We start from the raw sequence: 20,166 nt of genomic DNA, 5'->3' as shown, positions 1-20,166 counted from the left end.
CGCGCTTGCAAATTCTAGGTCTATCGGATTCTCTGTAGAAACACGCTGAAAGCCCCTTTAAGGGTCAACGGACTGATGGACGCGAACGTTCTTGGTCGGTTGCTTTGTGCGTCGCAGATTTTACTGCGTCCTCAATCGAAAGCTCCCTAACAACCTGCGCAGCAGCATCACTTCCCTTCTCAAGACGCGTTATCAACACCGTAGCAACGACAGCAGCTACTGATTCTGTTGTGACGTCATCAATGCCTACCCTGAGGAAGATAATGGTCCTGCTATTACGTCGACACTTTTAGCGAGCCTTTCTGATACTAAATATGGAGGTAGCCAGCTGTCTAGCATTTGCATTCTTTGCTCTTCTATTGAGAGAAACATGGAAACTCTGTACTTTATGTGCGCATATCTCTATGTAATAATGCTCGTACACATAGTATGTGAGACAAAAATACTGCGGAGCTGCTATTCCTTATTAGGGTAAAGTGGGGTAACTGGAACACTAGGGTAAGTGGAACAGTGCCGTATACGGCACTGAAGTGGAACACTTGAAGGATTATGGGTACGCACATTGTTTAGGAGAAGGCGTTAGTGGAGTAAATTTTTTTTACGAACAAACAATTACGTTGAAACAAATTGGATGCCTTCATTGTGACACAAGAATTAGAATCATCAGAGCTAAAATCGTCAGAAATCCTTAACATCCCACAGCCTCACTCCAAGATTTTGCGTCGAAACTTTTTTTGTAAACAACAGTGGATAAGACGTGGTAGCGTTTGGTGTCCTATTTGATTAAAAAATCGTATTTTTGTGTCGTAATTGAAAGATTTTACAACATATAACTAGACTTTCAACAAAACGTAAGTAGATTTTTTTCTTTCTTTATCTTTTAGTTTAATATCGGGCATTTTCTCCTCCGATGAAATATTGATTGACGGCGTGTTGAGAGCGACGTCATCATCGAGATGATAGAGCTTCCTGTCAGTGCTTTGTTTTATTCAGACTCATTTTAGGCTTACTTTTTCTTTATAATGTTTCATTGACAAGTTTACAGGTCCGGAAACTCCTGAAAAGACTCGTTTTAGTCTTTAGAAGATAATTTCTTCAGTAAAGAATGATAATTTTGTGGACTAAATTACTCATAGAAATGGCATCTTGTGCCCTGTATAAGACCATGACGTTAGGGCGGTAAATTTGAAAATCGAAATGATGCACACGCTACTAAAAATTGGTTTTAAAATTATTCATCGTGTTTATGGTACTACTTTTTTCACCAAAACTTCTTGCAGGAAACTATTTATTCAATCAACTGTCAAAATTAGGGGAGAAAAATATTACATTCCATCAATTGCAGCATTAAAGCATTTGCTGTTCCACTAACCCAATGGGGTTGGGGTATTAAAATGGAACGCATGTATTAATGAATGGACGGCTTGGTGACATTATCAGTTCTGCGTTCTTTCACCTTACATTCAATGCGTAGACAATCCTATGCGTACAATGCTGTCCCACTTACCCCTGTACGTCGGGGCAAGTGGGACAATGGAGTAGTTATGACCAAAGTGTAATCTTGAACGTAATTACGAATAATATTTACCCAAAACAATATCACATATTTGTATTGTGTTAATGGTCAATCTGTGATGCCTGAATATTTCTTGGCGCGTTTTTTTTTTTTGTGATTTACGAATAAAGGCTTAAGTGTTCCACTTACCCCACTTTACCCTACAGTAACTCCATGGCTGCTCATCGCATCTCACTGCTGTTACCGGGAGATGTCAGTCCTAACCCTGGGCCCCTTGATAGAAGGTATACACCGAGTGAATTACATACACCTACTGCCCGCCAAACCTATGACTGCAACACGCTGCGATCGTTAGAACCTACCACAGGAAAATGGTGTAAACTGGATGATAATATTTTGGATATAATAGCTGATCTCGGTATTACAAGGAAAGTTAAACCTTATCGTGGAGAAAAAGGTATAAAGAGATTGAATACGCATAATATGACTCGTCGGCAGACAAGTTCTCCTGCTTCTAGTACATCCAATTCCACAGCAAAGCAAAGTACTGAGCAATGTCATGAGAAAAAAAAAAAGTCAGCGTCCTCAGTCAAGAAAGAATATCTCCTTCTACATGATGAATGCATTGATCTTCATGTCATTGGTGTATGCGAAACGTGGCTGTCGCCAGATGATGTTGCTACGGTTGGCCTTCTTGCTCCAAGTGGATTTTTATTCCGACATGTTCCAAGTAACCACAAGAGAGGCGGTGGTGTTGCAGTACTCATCCGGAGCAATCTGAAACATGAAATCATCAGCTCTTCATGCAACTATAACACTTTCGAGTTGATCCAGATTGAAATTCTGTATAAGGCAAGGAATGTTCACCTAATGATAGTATATAGACCTCCTAATCCAAACCAGTTCAATGATTTCCTTGAAGAATTTTCTACCCTTCTGGATGAACAACTTGCACGCAGTAGTGACCTCATAGTGTCAGGTGATTTCAACATTCAGATAGATCTGCCTTCGCCTAATAGTTACAAGAAGTTCACAGATCTGATAGCTATAGCCATAATCTTCAGCAGCATATACAAGAAGCCACCCATTCCCGAGGGCATATACTTGATTTTGCTCACGAGAAGGCAAGATGATGTGACAACTGATCAAAATATCAGGGTCTGTGAGGGCATTTCTGACTACGCTGCCATAATGTGTGAAATCAACACTCCTGTCAAAATCTACAAGCGTATGATATCAACCCGGAAAGTGCGATCAATCAACATTGGTATGATGCGTGAAGTGCCGATGGAATGTCTTCCTTCTATTTGCACAAGTGCTGAAAATGTTGAAAAAGCTATCAGCAATTATAACTCTACTTTGTCGACTGTTCTGGACAAGTACGCCCCTATCCAGAAGCGCTGTATTACCCTTCGCCCAAACACTCAATGGTATAATGAAGAAATTGCTAGTGCGAAACTGCGTCGAAGGCAATTAGAAAGAAAATGGAGGAAATCGTTGTTAGAAATTGATAAGCAGTTGTATTGTAAGCAACGTCAGTATGTCCGTTCACTACTCAGGAAAGCGAAAACTGAATATCACTCCAAATAAGTTGATGACTGTGGAAGAGACACAAAGAAACTCTTTCAGGTTGTAAACAAGCTTCTTGGCAGAAAACAGACATCCCCTCTACCTGAGCATTGTTCTGACAAAGAATTGGCATCAGACCAGTTTAATCAGTTTTTCGTAGATAAGATAGCGAATATACGCTTGTCCTTACCATGTGTCCGTGTGGTTAAATGTGAAGCTGAAGTTGCAACTACTTCAAAATTAGACTCACTAAATCCAACCACTGTAACTGAGGTAAAGAATATGATTATGAAACCTCCAAATAAGTCATGTGAATTAGACCCTTTTTGTACGGATCGGATTAAGAAATGTGTATTAGTGACGGCCCCTGCCATTACGAGCACAATAAATGGCAGTTTTGCAGCAGGTGTTGCGCCAAATGAATTGAAAACAGCGGTGACATTTCCAGCCCTCAAACAGCAAGACCTCATTTAGATAAGAACATGTTAAACAATTATCGACCAATTTCAAACCTGCCATTTGTTAGCAAAGTAATGGAACGGGTTTCCTTCTCACGCCTACGAGACTACTTGCAGGAGAATGATTTTCTTGATAGCCACCAATCAGCGTGTCGCCCTGATCATAGTGTAGAGACATTACTTACTGACATAACTGATCAATGTTTGAGACAGATGGATGCTGGGAATGTCACTGCAGTTGTTATACTTGATATGTCGGCAGCTTTTGATACTGTTGACCATTCCATTCTCACCCAGACTCTCAGATCTGTTGGTGTCACAGGACTTGCATTAGAGTGGGTTTTAATCTTACCTTTCTACTAGCCGTTCACAATATATGTTAAGATCAATGACAGTAACTCTGATCCGGCTGCACTTAATTGCGGTGTCCCGCAAGGGTCTGTAAGTGGAACACTTCTGTTCTCTCTATATTTTTCAAGGATTAGGCACATCTTTGAACGACACAACATCACTGTTGTGCAGATGATATACATAATTTGTATCTTTTTCACCAACCAGGACTGAACTCTCTGAAGCTGTAAAACGATTAGAATTATGTATTGATGATGTTAAGGCATGGATGGAAAGAAATGGTCTGAAATTTAGTGACAGTAAGTCAGAATTTATTCTGATAGGATCCAAACATGTTCTCTAAAGTGAATTCTCATACATCTTATGTTAGAATTGGCAATAGTAATATCAAGCCTTCGAACAAAGTTTGTAATCTTTGTGCTGTTTTTGATTCAAATCTGACATTCAAAGACCACATATCATATGTATCCCAATCTGTAAGATTTCATTTGCGTAACCTGGGCTCAGTTCGGAAGAATTTAACTATAGATCAGCAGCAGAAAAACTGATGTATGCTCTCATTTCGTCTCGTCTAGAATTCTGCTGTTCTCTTTTTTGCAGTCTTCCACAAAAAGAACTCAGTAAACTGCAACGTCTTCAGAATTGTGCCGCTAGATTACTTATATACTTTCACGAAGAAAACTGTGTTGTTTACCGTACATTGCACAAATTTGCCCCTGCCTACTTTCAAAATACTCTTCATCTTCACCAACCACCACGAAATCTCCGTCTATCAAACTCGCTAGAATTACAGGTACCTCGAATCAGCATAATTGGGGGATCGTGCTTTTTCTTATATGGGCCCAAAACATTGGAATAGCCTACCAAAATCTCTTAGACAAGCATCTTCTATTGATGTTTTTAAAAATAATCTCCAGACCTACCTTTTTAGTTTAAATTGACAATTGTTTACCTATATGTATATGTGTACGTATAGTTTGTTTGTTTATTGTTCTTATCATTTTCTGTGATACTGTTGTAACGTGATACAATGATGTACTCTGTTCTATAGCGCCATAAGTATCTTTTTAGGTAGAAATGAGCGCTTTATAAGAGTCTCTCTATTGTTATTATCATTTTTGACAGGTAGGGTCAATGAACTTGGGAGTTCAAGCTGCGCATATTTGAGATTTTCAAACGCGCACTAAAGTGCGTGCTCCATTTTCTGCAGCTGGGCGAGGCGCGCCACGCACCTGAGGGTTTATGACATCACAAAGGCTTCTATATTGGAAAATCGGGCGATTTTTCAGCATGTGTATACCTATGTCTGTGGAAATCACTGATCTCTTATATGGAAGAGCCCAAAGAGCTCCCAATAACAGTGGTGGAGAGGAAAAAAAAAAATCTCTTTTGGAAGAGCAAGATCATTGGTGGAAAGTAGCTGCTTGGCGGAGTTCTGCTCTCTCAGAGTGCTTTACAAGTCTAACTATGATCTGCCATATGTTGTTCAACCTTCAAAAGTTGAACTATTGTGACAGGTGACATTTGTTCTGAGCTAATAATTTAAATCACATGGTTATATTTTTGTGAAATATTACAGTTATTTACACTTTTGAGATGCCAGCTATGACGGACTGTATGGTTATCGACCAGATCAAGGTGTATTAAGATATCCTAACTCTATTCTCAATGCATTGCATCGTCCACAACTGCACAAGGCACGAAGCGGCGATGTTTGTGAGCCGTGTAGCGGTGCGCCGATTTTTTTTCTCTACTTGAACCCCGTAAGTGATATACTAACGCAATGGAGACCATAAAAAACAGTCCATGATAACGTCTTTTAAGATCAAGTAACATTTTAATACACATAGGCCTAAGTATCCAGCTTTTTAATGTGTTCGGTTATTGACTTTAGTTAGTGAGTCTGGACATATTATGATGGCGTTTTCCTATGCATATTATTTTTTTTTTGGCAGCCCAAGGGGGGGGGGGGGGTAATCCCCCGAACCCCCCATAGATCCGCCACTGGTATTTATTATTACTGTTCAGTGAATCACATTTTGGGTTTTTCAGAGTATCAGTTTATCTGCTCAAGGATTACAATAAATTCCACGAATATAAAACATTCCTCTATCAATTTATGTACTATAATAATGATGTGAAATTTTATGAATCATCTGAGATGCCCTATTAGGTATCTTTTTAATGTTCTCTCTCTCTCTCTCTCTTCTTTTGTTCTTTAAAACAACAAAATATTAGGTATAACTGTCATACGTTACAAGGAATTCTTATGAAATGTAAACATTTATACGCAAATACGGTAACAATATCTCAACACAAGCATTAATTATGGATGATAAATCATTCTAAAAATTATGTGACTAATGCATTGAAAACAGATCGATCCAGTCCATTCAACTGTCACCATGGCTATGTTACGTGATGTTTTTTTTTTCTTCCCAGATAATGAATATCTTCGCCCCCATCTTGAAGGAACATCGAATTTGACCTCAAAAAGAAGAGACCTCTACCAGTTCCTCATAAACGTTTACCTGGAGAAGCTGAGAGACATGAACACAATAGATGTAATGAAGCATCTTGGAGGATCATGTTTGAATTCAAATGAGATCGAAAGAATTCTACGAAAGGTAACACTATGCCATCTGCAGAAAAGAAGAGAAAAAAAGTTTGAGCGGGCTTGCAGCACAACATTATCTTATAAAATATCTGAAAATATATTACATATTCCATATCTCAACCTATGAAGAGTATGGGTCATGTACATAAAACATTTGTGATGATTAACTGCAAATGAATGTAAAAGAATGTTAATTTGATTTTCCTAAGTGTTAATGAATGCACAAATATATAACTCTGTAATATTTCTTTACGCGGACTGTTCTGATTCTCTGCACCAATTACTAGTATTTATTTTCTCTCTTTTTTTGTAACCATCGTGTAAGTCTTCGTACCTCCTTTTTGTGATTGCGCACCACAAGACATGCGTCAATCAATTTACAGACTTGGTCTAAAATTCCGATTTCCTTTATTTCACATTTACTTTACTCTTTAAAGGGAATGGCTAGTAACTGATCAGTGGGAATCAGTGGGAATGATGGGGGATAATTGTTCCAATCCTTGTGAGGTTCATTTAAGAGTACATTACATATCTATTGTTATGTGAAAATTATTTGCTTCAGAATGGTCTCGTATTCAAGTAGTGTGCAGTTTAATGTTTCCAGGTTAGCATGCCTGTACAGTGACGGGGCGATCGTTAACGGGCCGTTAACGATCGCCCCGTCACTGTACAGGCATGCTAACCTGGAAACGTGTTTTTACAAATTTACGTACGTTTTTACACATTTATATATGTGACCCTGCCCCTCAAAACAAACAAAAAGTCGCCAAACATTGATTTTTAGTTATAAAGACCATATTATGAAAGAACAGACTTTAAGCTTTAAAATGATGTATAACTCAAATCAAATGGACTCTCCTAACCTACCTAAATATTGGAAAGAAAGCACAAACTCAGGAAAAGTGTGAACTGAGAAAAGAGGCTCTGAAGTACATTGTCTATTCAAGCGGTTAATCTTTGCCAAACCGTGCTGGCTGTGCGATGAATGGGACAAAAAAACAGGAAGTAAACCGCCAGAGTAACAACAATGAGGGGATTATCAGACTAAACTGAAATTAAGCATGTCTCATTAACACATTCTGTCCATAATTGATGCCAACTTTCAAAGCAGTAGCACTATCCTTTCAAAAGTTATTAGAGTTGAAAGTGAAGAGTGTGGACAAGGTTTTTCAGAAATGAAAAGAGAGATTCTAAAGACACACCTAATCACACTATTCTACCAAAAATGTTCGAGATAAACTGCTAAAAAAACACACTTTCCTGCCCGTTTTATGATACCAAATTTTAGCATAATGTAAAAGAAGACCCGCTCTTTCAGAAAATATAAAAAAGTCAAGTTCGGCTAGGTTGACCCATTTCACATATTTTCAGCCCTCACGCAAAATCAATGTGTGCGACTTTATGTTCGTTTTGAGGTGCACGGTCACATATAGTATGTCCCCCCCCCCCAGATTTTCGCATTGACAACACCCAATGTGATTAAACTGTCTAAATGCTACTTCAGGGTCTTAAAATATAACAACTTAGCTGTATTTTGCAGAAAACCCTATTCAATTCGGTTAAGCGGTCACAGAGAAATGTTGATTGTTGTAAAGCATGTTATGGGTCTGATTCTCCCAAGTTTAGCACTTGGATGCTCTTGTGTGTGAACACACTAGACAGAACTTGGAGGGAAGAGATTCCTGACATGTATTTTCTGTATTGTCTGAGTTACTGTTATGAACTGACTAAACATCATGCGTGTAACATCATGCTACACGCATGATGTTAAGTCACGACCTGACTTTGTGTGCATTTCTGTCTTGTTTTTGTGTATTATAGCTTATGTTTTCATGTTTATGTTGTCGCTTGTCATGCACTTAATTAAGTTTCATGTCAGTGTTTATCTTACCTCGTCTCCTTTAACAGGTCCCGCTCTGCATATGCAAACGTATGTAATTTATTATGTGATAGGATATTACATCCTCTGTTCTGACTGTTATTATGGCACAGACTAATAATTTTGATTTTCAATCTCTTAACTCTTTATGTGCCATGGTGGAAACTCCATGTGTGTCACGTTATTCTGAGACACGAAGATAGTCATGCTTTCTAGAGAAAGAATTATGTTTTTCCAATCTGTATAACTTCTACAAATTTCTGTTAAGCTGGACATAATAGTGAGCAAAGTTAAAGAGGAATGCCAAACTTTGCTTCCAAATACAATGTATAACAATTCTATTTTCAATTTTTCTTTTGAACTACCAGTTGCTACATTACTGTAAAGGAATGACTTTTGCACGTAAAATAGTGACAGAAACTTAACGTGTACATGCAAAATCTAGTTGGGAACACCGCTTGATAGTCATTCACCACATAGAATGCAAGCCGTATGTGAGGGGAACAAAAGCGCGAGAAACGCTTTGATTGTACCGCGGGATTAGCGATTTATCGATCGGTTTTGGCGGCTTTGTTGAGCAGAATATGCGAAGTTGGCATGCCGTCGACTGAGTCGGACGTGCGAACGTGGCACATAAAGAGTTAATAATGATGATTTCAATGACCTTTTTAGAATTATTTTTAAAGATCAGCAAACCAATAATAACTCCTTGAGTTTTGATAACCGTGCTGCAGATATTATATACTTTTCTTTTAATAGTTTGAATATAAATGAAGATAATGTATTTTATCAAACTTCTGATTATATAACAACTAAACAATTTCAGGCATTAGAGAATTTGAGCAATAATTTTGCATTGATGCATTTGAATATCAGAAGTTTGAAATTTACATTTTTTTACTAGATAATTCTACCCAATCTTCATTTTCTGTTATCTGGGTTACTGAGACATGGCTTACTCCAAATTCTGCCATTTGTTTTTTTTTTGTTTTTTTTTTGCTGTTCCTGGTTATGATCTTATCACAAATAATAGATTCAATAAGGTAGGAGAGGTTGCTTTTTATATCAAACATGGTCTAGATTATTTTGTTCATACCGAAATTAATTTTATGAACGATATTATTGAATCACGCATGATTTTAATGAATATCCCAAATTCCAGGAATATTTTGATTGCGATTATGTACAGACCCCCTAATTCCAACAGTAGTTTGTTTTTAGAGTATTTGCAGGAGTTAACCCGCAATCCAATTTTTCTTAATTAAGATTGTTTTATCATTTGGGGTTTTAACATAGACATCTCTAAATGTCAAGTGTTAAATGCCCCACAGGAATTTCTTGATATTATGCTCTCTGCCTCTTTCCTGCCACTTATAACTAAACCAACCCGGGTTACAAATAACACAGTTTCTTTAATTGGCAATAATACTTTTGCAATGTTATGCCTCTTCCTAAGTCGAATATCATTTTGTCTGATATATCAGATCATTTCCCAATTTTCACTGTTGTCCCGGTTATCTCTAAACCTATTATTAGTTCCACGAAACAAACATTTAGGAAAACGACACCTGAAAATTTACTAAATCTGAAGAATAGCTTACATGAAGAAATCTGGACTGAGGTATATGACTCTCAAGATGCTGATTTATCATTTGATGTATTTATGAAAATTTTATCTTTAGTCTTATTTAGATAAACATGTTCCATTAGTGAAAGTAAAACATTCTGGTTATAAAAAACGTCCCAGATTTCCGTGGAATACAAAATCTCTTTTACGATCCATAAATCGAAAAAAAAAAGATTTATATTACGCGGACAGAATCAAACGCACGGAACAATCTCGTAAATACACTACGTATAAAAACATTCTCACAAGATTATTGCATAATGAAAAAAAGAAAGTATTATACGGATCACATATCCCTTTTTAAACATGATATGAATAAGACATGGAAATTGATAAATAGTGCTATGTATAGAAATAATGATAGACTCCGAGTAACAAGTATTAAATTGGATGATGCTGAAATAACAGACCCCGTGTTGATAGCTGATACATTTAATCATTATTTTTCCCAGGTTGGATATGACCTTGCTGAAAAATTCCCACATCTCAAAAGAAATTCTATGCATTTCTCGCATTACCAAACTCTAAGTCATTTTTCTTTGATCCTGCCACTAGTTTTGAAATTTTTCAATTTTATTCAATTCAATTTTATTTATTCCACATGCTAAAAAGTAAAAAAAAAAACAACAACACGCAAATACCTGTACATGGACATATTGCACATTACATTTAAATTGGAAACAAAAGGAATGATGCAAACAGCTATAGTTAGCATATGTGGGAATCAGAAAAAGATCATATACATGTAGGACTTATCAAGGCCGATTCCCTTATAAATGAATAGGCTACAAATCAAAAACAAAACAAAACAAAACAAAAAGGCAAATATCTCAAGAATTATTCAGCTGCACTTTGGATTAAAAAAATTCTATATCTACGTTTAAAAGATGATAATGTAGGACATTCTTTGATAATAGCAGGTAACTCATTCCAAGACTTAGCTCCAATATATCTAATTGTAGTCTTTGAAAACTTATATTGGAAAAAAGGTAAACATAATATAATATGTTATTGGCATATCTTGTGTTATAACTATTGACTGCACTATTTTGAACGAACAACTTATAGAAGGTTACAGGTAAAACACCTTTAAAATAGGAAAACATAAATATGGCCACTTGTAATTGCGCTATTTGATCAATTTTTAAAATTTTCATTTTCTTGAATAATGTTGCAGTGTGCTCAAAGGGCTTACATCACAGACTATTCTTATTGCACGCTTTTGTAATAATAACACACGGTTTAATAAATACAATGAAGTGTGACCCCATACTATTTCACAATATGTTAAATGGGGGAAATCGTATGATATATAGTTAAAAGAATCTTTGAAAGAAGTGCATATTTCAAATAACTCATAACAAATACAGTTCTGCTTATTTTAATGCAAACATCATTTATATGATCTTTCCATGTTAAACCATCATCAGCTATCACACCAAGAAAATTGATATTATTCACCTGTTTACTTTTTGCATTACCAATAAATATTTGTAAAACATTTTCATATATTACCTTATTCTTTGTTTTAAAAATCATATAACATGTTTTTTCTATGTATAATACCAGGCGATTTGCAACAAACCAAGAATACACTTTCTTCATTTCTGTGTTAATCATAATATTATGATTGACTTCATGAACGTCCTGGACAGAGAAAAAAAGTTTGTGTCATCTAGAAATAATATAGAAAACAAAGAAGGACTTACAAATTGCAGATCATTGACAAATAACACAAAAAAGGAGGGGACCTAGTACAGAGCCTTGTGGAACGCTTGTTTTTACGTATACACAAATCTGATTTTGTATTATTTACAATTGTATATTGTGAACGATCAGATAAATAACTCTTAAACCAATTCAGAGCACTCCCTCTTATTCCATAATATTCCAATTTAATAATAAGTATACTATGATATATGCAATCAAATGCCTTTGTTAAATCTAAAAAAATCCAACCACAACCTCAATAAAAGATATTATGAATTTAGAAAATAAAAAAGATCTGGACCATATTGTATTGATAATATTATTTTAAAGAATATTAGTGAGAGTATTGTTGAACCATTAACTCATATTTTTAATTCATCATTAAGTAATGGTGTTGTTCTATTGGAAATGAAAATTGCCAAAGTGATCCCAATTTATAAGAAAGGTAATAAAGAAGATATTTGTAATTATGGACCAATTTTTTTACTGTCTCCGATTTCTAAATTGTTAGAAAAAATTGTATATTCTAGAATCCTTAAATTCTTTGATTTGCATAATATTTCTAACTCTCAATTTGGATTCTGTAAAGAGCAACACATCCCAAGCTATTTTATTCTTTGTTTAAAAAGTCGCCAAAGCCTTAGACCAACATTATCATACAGTGGGAGTTTTCCTGGACTTCTCCAAGGCCTTCGATACCATCGATCATGAAATATTTCTTTGTAAATTGTGTCACTATGGTATCCGTGGGAAGGCCTTGGAATGGTTCAGGAGCTACATTACTGATCGCAAACAATTTGTTTCTTTATCTGGTCAAAGTTCCATAAAAAGATCAGTCAGATGCGGTGTTCCCCAAGGAAGTTTACTTGGACCTCTTTTGTTTATAACTTACATAAATGATATGATAACTGTTTCTCACACTTTATCTTTCTTCTTGTTTGCATATGATTCAAACGTTTGTTTTTTTTTTCACATTTCGGATCCCCATATTTTGGTGGATAAATTAACTTCAGAACTTCAAAAGTTGCTTTATTGGATAGGATCAAACAAATTGTCTTTGAATCGTCTCAAAACTATGTGTATGTTATTTTGTAATTCTATGAATAGTCTTCCAAATAATATAGTTTTAGATGATACTGTTATAGATGTAGTTTCATCAACGAAGTTTCTAGGATTGACAATTGATAATAAACTTTCGTGGAAGACACATATTGATAATATTTGTCGTACAATATCTTGTAACATTGGTGTTATAAATGAAGTTAAGTTTTATTTTCCCATTCCCACCCTCCTTATGCTATATTCAACTTTGATTTTGCCTTATCTCAAATACGGTATCGTAGCTTTGGAAAATACGCACTCAGTGCATCTCAATAGACTGTTTCGTCTCCAGAAAAAAAGCCCTACGTATAATTTGCAATGTATTTTGGAGATCTCATACAGACGTTTTATTTTTTGAAAATAAGATTGTAAAGGTAACTGATTTGTATGAGTATCATCTTGGTCAATTCATGTATAAGTTCAGTAATAATTTATTACCTCCCACTTTTAGTGGGACGTTTGTGAGAAACAACTCGTTCCACAGATACCTAACGCGTCATTCTAATAAATTTCATTTGCCTTTAACCAGGACTATATTCACTCAATCCACATTTACTTTGGACCAAAATTTTGGAATAGCCTTAGTGATAATTTAAAAACGTCCCCAAGTTTGAATTGTTTGAAAGTTAAGTTAAATAATTTTTTTTTTAGATAGTTATAAAACTTCATTTGAGCGTCATCATTAAATATATATTTTTCACATTTAAATAGAAAAGATAAAATTTTGTTGAATTTTTAATGATTGCTGAATCATTGGAATATTCACTTTCATTTTCCCTTCATATTATGCGTATGGCCAGCGGTTCCGTTCACTCTTCACTTCTTGTCTTCTCACTCGACATAGTTCTCTCCTTCTTCTATTTTCCAACCATATCATCTCTTCTTCTTCTTCATCTCTCTGTCTTTTCTTTCTCGTTCTATTTTCTGCATGACAGCGACGTAGTGTTTGGATTTGTCTGGGTGTCTATCTAGGGTTAGTTAGGTTCTTATTTGTAATTTGTGTAATTCATTTTTGTAAATTGAATTTTGTGTACAAAAGTAAAAGACCAATGATATCTTATTTATATTTTGTTTCACTATGTTTGGGTGGAATGCACTCTACGAGCATTGCTTCTTTAACATTCCTCCCCATCTCCTTCATTTTCTAAACTTTAAAATGTTTTGTGTTTTTTTTTTCACTCTATCATTTGTTCATCCATAAAGATCATTTTTCATATTTTGTAATTGTTGACACATATATGTATTTATGTCTTATGTGAGAAAGCACATATAAAAGTACAGGAATATCAGGGAGTGCGTAATAAGTATGTAAGATTAAAAAGGGAATCTGGTAATCCTTGTGGAATTGCTATAACAGAGTTCTAAACCATCATTTGGGAACGCACATGCACAAAGAGTGAAAAATCACTATATACATCCGTGATTGTTAACCTATCAATGTGCTTGCCATTTCCGCAAAATAATGGCTGTAATTTTTATGAGTTATCACAACGTTTGACTATGCTGGGAACATCCACTGGGTTTTCGTTATGTTATGTCAGTAATTACAGAATTCTAAAGTTTGGGGCCATTAACTCTTTATGTGCCACGTTCGCACGTCCGACTCAGTCGACGGCGTGCCAACTTCGCATATTCTGCTCAAAAAAACAAAGCAGCCAAAACCGATCGATAAATCGCTAATCCCTCGGTACAATCAAAGCGTTTCTCGCGCTTTTGTTCCTCTCACATACGGCTTGCATTCTATGTGGTGATTGACTATCAAGCGGTGTTCCCAACTAAATTTGCGTGTTCATTCTAAGTTTCTGTCACTATTTTATGTGCTAAAGTCATGCCTTTCCAGAAATGTAGCAACTGGTAATTCAAAAGAAAAATTGAAAATAGAATTGTCATACATTGTGTATGGAAGCAAAGTTTGGCATTCCTCTTTGACTTTGCTCACAACTATGTCCAGCTTAACAGAAATTTGTAGAAGTTATACAAATTGGAAAAACAGAATTCTTTTTCAAAGCATGACTATACCTTCGTGTCTCAGAATAACGTGGCACACAGGGGGTTTCCACCATGGCACATAAAAAGTTAAAGATGATTAGGCATTTTATTTATTTTTCCTCTCTCTCTCTCTGCCGCTCTTTTTCTCTGTAGATGTTCAACTTTAGTAGCTCCACTTCTGCCTCTACTCATTGTTGTATATCTGTATATATATATTACATACATACAGGCCTTGCGGATTATCAATTGTGCACATTTTTTGATCACACTAATGAATTGTTTGTTTCAAGTAAATTGTTTCTGATTTGTATTTGTATCATGTTGGAATTTTTATGTATAAGTTGAATACTGGTGATCTTTCTAATATATTTCCCTCAATGTTTGTTAAAAACAGTGATATCCATACTTATCCTACAAGGCACAGTGAGTCCTATCATTTCCCCCCTGATCGTACAGTTTAAGTCCTTAAGACAATTACATCGACTGGCCCTTCTTTCTGGAATGAGTTAGATTCGGTTCGAATGCAATCAAGTTCTTTAAGTTCCTTTAAGCAAAATATTAAAGCCAATTTTCTAAAATCCTACGTTTAATTATTTTGCCTCGCTCGGATGACTTCATTAGTTTGACCAACTTGCTACTTTTCTTAGCATTGATACCACAAGTTTAATCATAAACATCATACAATGCTTTGTACATTCCGTAAACTTTATAATATTCTCGACATCTTGCATATTTGCATGTTACGTCACATTTGTCATTGATATACTGTACTAAAAACCTATGTTATATTTTTGGAACCCACATCTTACAAGCTTTGCTTTTTGGTGGGTTCCTCATATTACACGTCAATTATAGGTCCCTATACATTTGTGCAATTTTGTTTCAAACTGACCATTGCGTTAAAAACATTTCTTTTTCAAAATCAAATGGAATATAAAACTTGTATGTAATGTGGAATATGGAACATGAATAAAAAAAAAAATGTATAATGTAGGCCTATGCTCATATATGTATTATATAAGTATATATTTTTCTCAACGATTGTCAGAATGAGGAGTACGGACATAGTGTTGCCTGCACTGAGCTGATATTGACACTCCAGCGAAAAGACGTAGATTTCTTTGACCGCCTTGTGAAGGGACTTGATGAGAGTGGGTCGAAGGATCTCGCTCGAGAGCTACTTCAGATGAAGAACTTTGCTCTTGGGATAGAGGATGCAGACCCTGACCAAAGTAAAACCATTGCAATCTTTAAGACTTTAACCATCACTTTATCACTTTTTTTCTTCTTCCTGTTTTTTTTTATTTTTTATTGCCGAGGTTATTACACTTTATGAGTGTGGCAACAGAATTCTCGCGTACGTTTTCGGCTTTCTAGGCAAACTATTAATTACACTTTTTTGTCATGATTGCTGCCTTTAGTGATCTGCCATAATATGCTGTGCCCACTTCCAAGTTGAACATGTGACAAGTGAAAATTTGTTTTACGCAAATGGTTTAAATCACATGGTTATAGTTTTGAGAAATATTCTTACAGTAATTTACACTTTTGAGATGCCCCAGCTTTGATGGACCAGATCAAGGTGTATTGACAAATGATATCCTAAGTATATTCTCAAAGGGACAGGTATGCACACTTTGGTGTAAGTCATCATGGGTGCGGTGTGGAGAATAGATTGGTGTCAAATTTGCCAAGAGAGAGCACTGATAGCACAGATGCGAAAATCACTCTTTTTCTTTATTATTATTATTGTTATTATTATTATTATCATTTCTTCTGAAATCGGTAAATCTTGTCATTTCTTTCCTTCCTATATCTCTTCTTTTGAACAAGTCACCAACAAGTACTTCAGACATTAAGGAACAATAATTTATATTATAATTATATAAGACTGTGAGCATTTCAAAGTAGAAGCATTGAAAATGCTAAGTGTTGTTGCCATTCTATTATATCGTGTATATGTATATATATATATAAACATATATATATATATATATATGATTTATGAAATTTTATATACAGCGTGTATATACCGGGTGTCCAAAAAAAAAAAGCGGAACGGTGGATTTTCAGTACCTTGCGGTCTAATAGTTATATATTTTTTGACGTCATTACAAAGAGCATCTTCCGCAGAAGACTATGATACCAAACTCATTAAATTTGGTTCAGTACTTTTTATTCTACGCCAATTTCTGAAAATGCAGTCATTGTCAAATTTCTCCGGATTTTTGCGACTTATGAGATGATAATTTGAGTGCGACGCGCGATCCATACGGTGAATATTGTGTAAGCTCGGTGATCCATGATATCACTTTAATATATCACTTTTAGAACGCAAGGTACTGAAAATCCACCGTTCCGCTTTTTTTGGGACACCCGATATATATACCTGGTGTTCCAAAAAAAAAAAGCGGAACTGTGGATTTTCAGTACCTTGCGTTTTAAAAATGATAGATTTTTTTGACATCATTAGAAAGAGCATCTTCCGCAAAAGACAATGATACCAAAATCATTAAATTTGGTTCAGCATTTTTTATTCTACGCCAATTTCTGTAAATACAGTCATTTTCAAATTTCGCCGGATTTTTGCGACTTATGAGATAATAATTTGAGCGCGACACACGATCCATACACTGAATATTGTGTAAGCTCGGTGATCCATGTCAACAAACGATACAGCTTCACAATGGGCGCGGGCCAGGAAAAAAAAAAACAGTGAGTGTGTGTGTGTGTGTGTGTGTGTGCGCGCGCCCAATGTGGAAGCTGTATCTTTTGTTGACATGGATCAATAAGCTTACACAATTCACCGTATGGAACGCTTGTCGCACCCAAATTATTATCTCATAATCCGGCGAAATTTGAAAATAACTGCATTTACAGAAATTTGCATAGAATAAAAAGTAGTGAACCAAATCTAATTATTTTGGTATCATGTCTTCTGCGGAAGATGCTATTTCTAATGACGTCAAAAAATATATAACTTTTAGAACGCAAGGCACTGAAAATGCACCGTTCCGCTTTCTTTTTTTGGACACCTGGTGTATATATATATAATTATATATATACATAAACACAGAGAGGGAAAACTGACCAGAAAAAAATAATAAATAGTGAAAACTTTGAGCAAAGAAAATGGGTTTTCATCGGGATCCCGATGAAAACCCATTTTCTTTGCTCAAAATTTTCACTTTACACACACATACATATATATAAATAAATATATATATATATATATATATATATATATACATATATACAGTATATATATGCACACGCACATATATTGCATTTATGTGACCCCAAAACTGCACTCGCGCATCATTCTATCAGACACTCAGGCTCTGACACTTGGAATTCCCTTCCCACCGAAAATAAAAACATGACCATTTTGTATTCATTTAAGAAGGCTGTAAAACTTCACCTCCTTTAGCAGTATTCCCCAAGATAACATTTTGATTTCTTCATTGTTATGCATTATAATCAAATATATACAAACATGTACATGATACATGATGCATGTATGTGTGCATGCATATATCGATCTATTCATCTATCCATGAATATATTATAAATACCGATATGTATGTGTATGTATAGGATAGGTAGGCTGCATAATGTATATTATGTATGTGAACATATATATGTATATTTGTATACCATGTGCCTTATATATCATTACTGTGCACATTTAACCACGATATATTTTATTTCATGACAGATAACCTCATGTAAGAATGCTTTGTATCGATTTATTACTATTTGCATAGTACATATTCGGTTATTACTACGGCAAAGGCAACTGAACGTGTTAACTTTTAATAGTAAACGCATTTATTATCATTACTGTAAAGTAGTTGTAAAGTAGTTGGAGTGGTACACATACACTCTGTAACTTTCCTTTTTTCCCCTACCCTTCCCCCTTTATCCCTTATTCTATCCAGAGTATAGCTAAGTATAGGGTCTCCATACCGTCAAGCCTCGGTTTATTTTGGAGACCCTTCTGTTTAAGTTCACTAAGCTGTTTGTATTGTTTTATTTTGTACTAAAAACTATGTGTCGATATATTGTTTGTCATAAATGATTTGTACACAATCATATCTGATGTAACGGAATTAAGCAGAAATAAATACAATCAAATATATGTAAATACATATATATCAATTCACATTTCTCACACAGCAGATGAAGCAATCCCCATAGAAACAACCGAGACAGAAGAGGTGGTTGACGAGAAGACAATGGATGTGAACACTGCTGTCAATGAGGGACCCCAGGAACTCATACTGAGGCCTTACCAGGAGAAGGTCGCGGCTCAATCTCTTCGTGGTGAGAACTCACTGGTTGTACTCCCGACGGGCAAGGGCAAGACTGAAGTTGCCACTGCTGTGATTCAGCGACTGTTTTTTCATTCGTCAGACAGTGAACTTGGTGCGAGCAGCAGTCATGGAAACAAGAAGACAGTCTTTGTTGTGAACAAAGTATGTAATTAGGTTAATTATTACAAAAATCCACTTACATTAAAATAGCGAACATAAGCATAGATTTAAATGTCTATCCCTAATAAATTCAGTATACTATTCTTTTTCTATCATGTCTATGACATTTTTTTTTCTGTTTAAAGCAGCAGCAGTGAGTTATTATTATGTATTTTTGTACTGAAGGGTGCTAGAAGCATTATGCTTCTGCGTAGTATGGGGTGTTATATTCAAGTTCTAATAATGAGTGAACTCTGACTCCAGACAAAAATTGATTGGCGCACAAGAGAGGAGCAGGAATTGCTTTTCCTGTTCATAGATATTTTCAAAGAGTAAAATCCCACACTTTCTTCTTGTAGGTCCCCCTTGTAACACAGCAGAAGGAGCGCTGTCTCAAGTATCTTCGTGGTAAGTGCAGGGTGGCTGAAGTGAGTGGGGAAGAGATTGCTGGAGCACCGCTGGACACTGTCATTGACAGCAATGACATCATCGTGCTAACAGCACAGATCCTGGTCGACGCACTCAAGGATAGCACGTCGGGAGTCAGTCTATCTCAAATCGATCTACTCGTCTTGGACGAATGCCATCATTGTCAGGTTCGTTTCCCCTAGCTCATCTCCTACGTGACCTAGAAGAAGTCTATCTTAGAAATACATGGACAAATTAACTATAGCAGCCTCGCTAGTGTTAGCATTGTTCTTCCTAATGGCCCTTTCTTCTATTTTTTGTCATCATTCTGTTCACCTGTATAAAAAGGAAACGAAAAAAAAAAAAACACACGCACCTACTTCGTCATTAATGTGTCTCTTTCAAGGCTTATCGCAGAGTTCCACTAAACAAACCTATACCGAACAAGGTTTAACATATCACTTCT

The 20,166-nt window shown here is 35.6% G+C and overlaps 1 protein-coding gene across 1 annotated transcript in view; it reads left to right on the top strand.

Moving 5' to 3' along the window:
- Window positions 1-20,166, top strand: part of LOC140239453 (ATP-dependent RNA helicase DHX58-like) — a 206,247-nt gene that overhangs the window by 146,120 nt on the left and 39,961 nt on the right. Inside the window, exons 5-6 of the mRNA XM_072319289.1 lie at window positions 18,997-19,295; window positions 19,652-19,888. Coding sequence (XP_072175390.1) covers window positions 18,997-19,295; window positions 19,652-19,888 — 536 coding nt within the window. The remainder of the gene's footprint in view (window positions 1-18,996; window positions 19,296-19,651; window positions 19,889-20,166) is intronic.

The sequence above is a fragment of the Diadema setosum genome, chromosome 16, assembly GCF_964275005.1.
Source record: "Diadema setosum chromosome 16, eeDiaSeto1, whole genome shotgun sequence".
NCBI lineage: Eukaryota > Metazoa > Echinodermata > Echinoidea > Diadematoida > Diadematidae > Diadema > Diadema setosum.
Note: the sequence above shows the minus strand (reverse complement) of the source record. Positions and strands in the feature narration are given on the sequence as shown.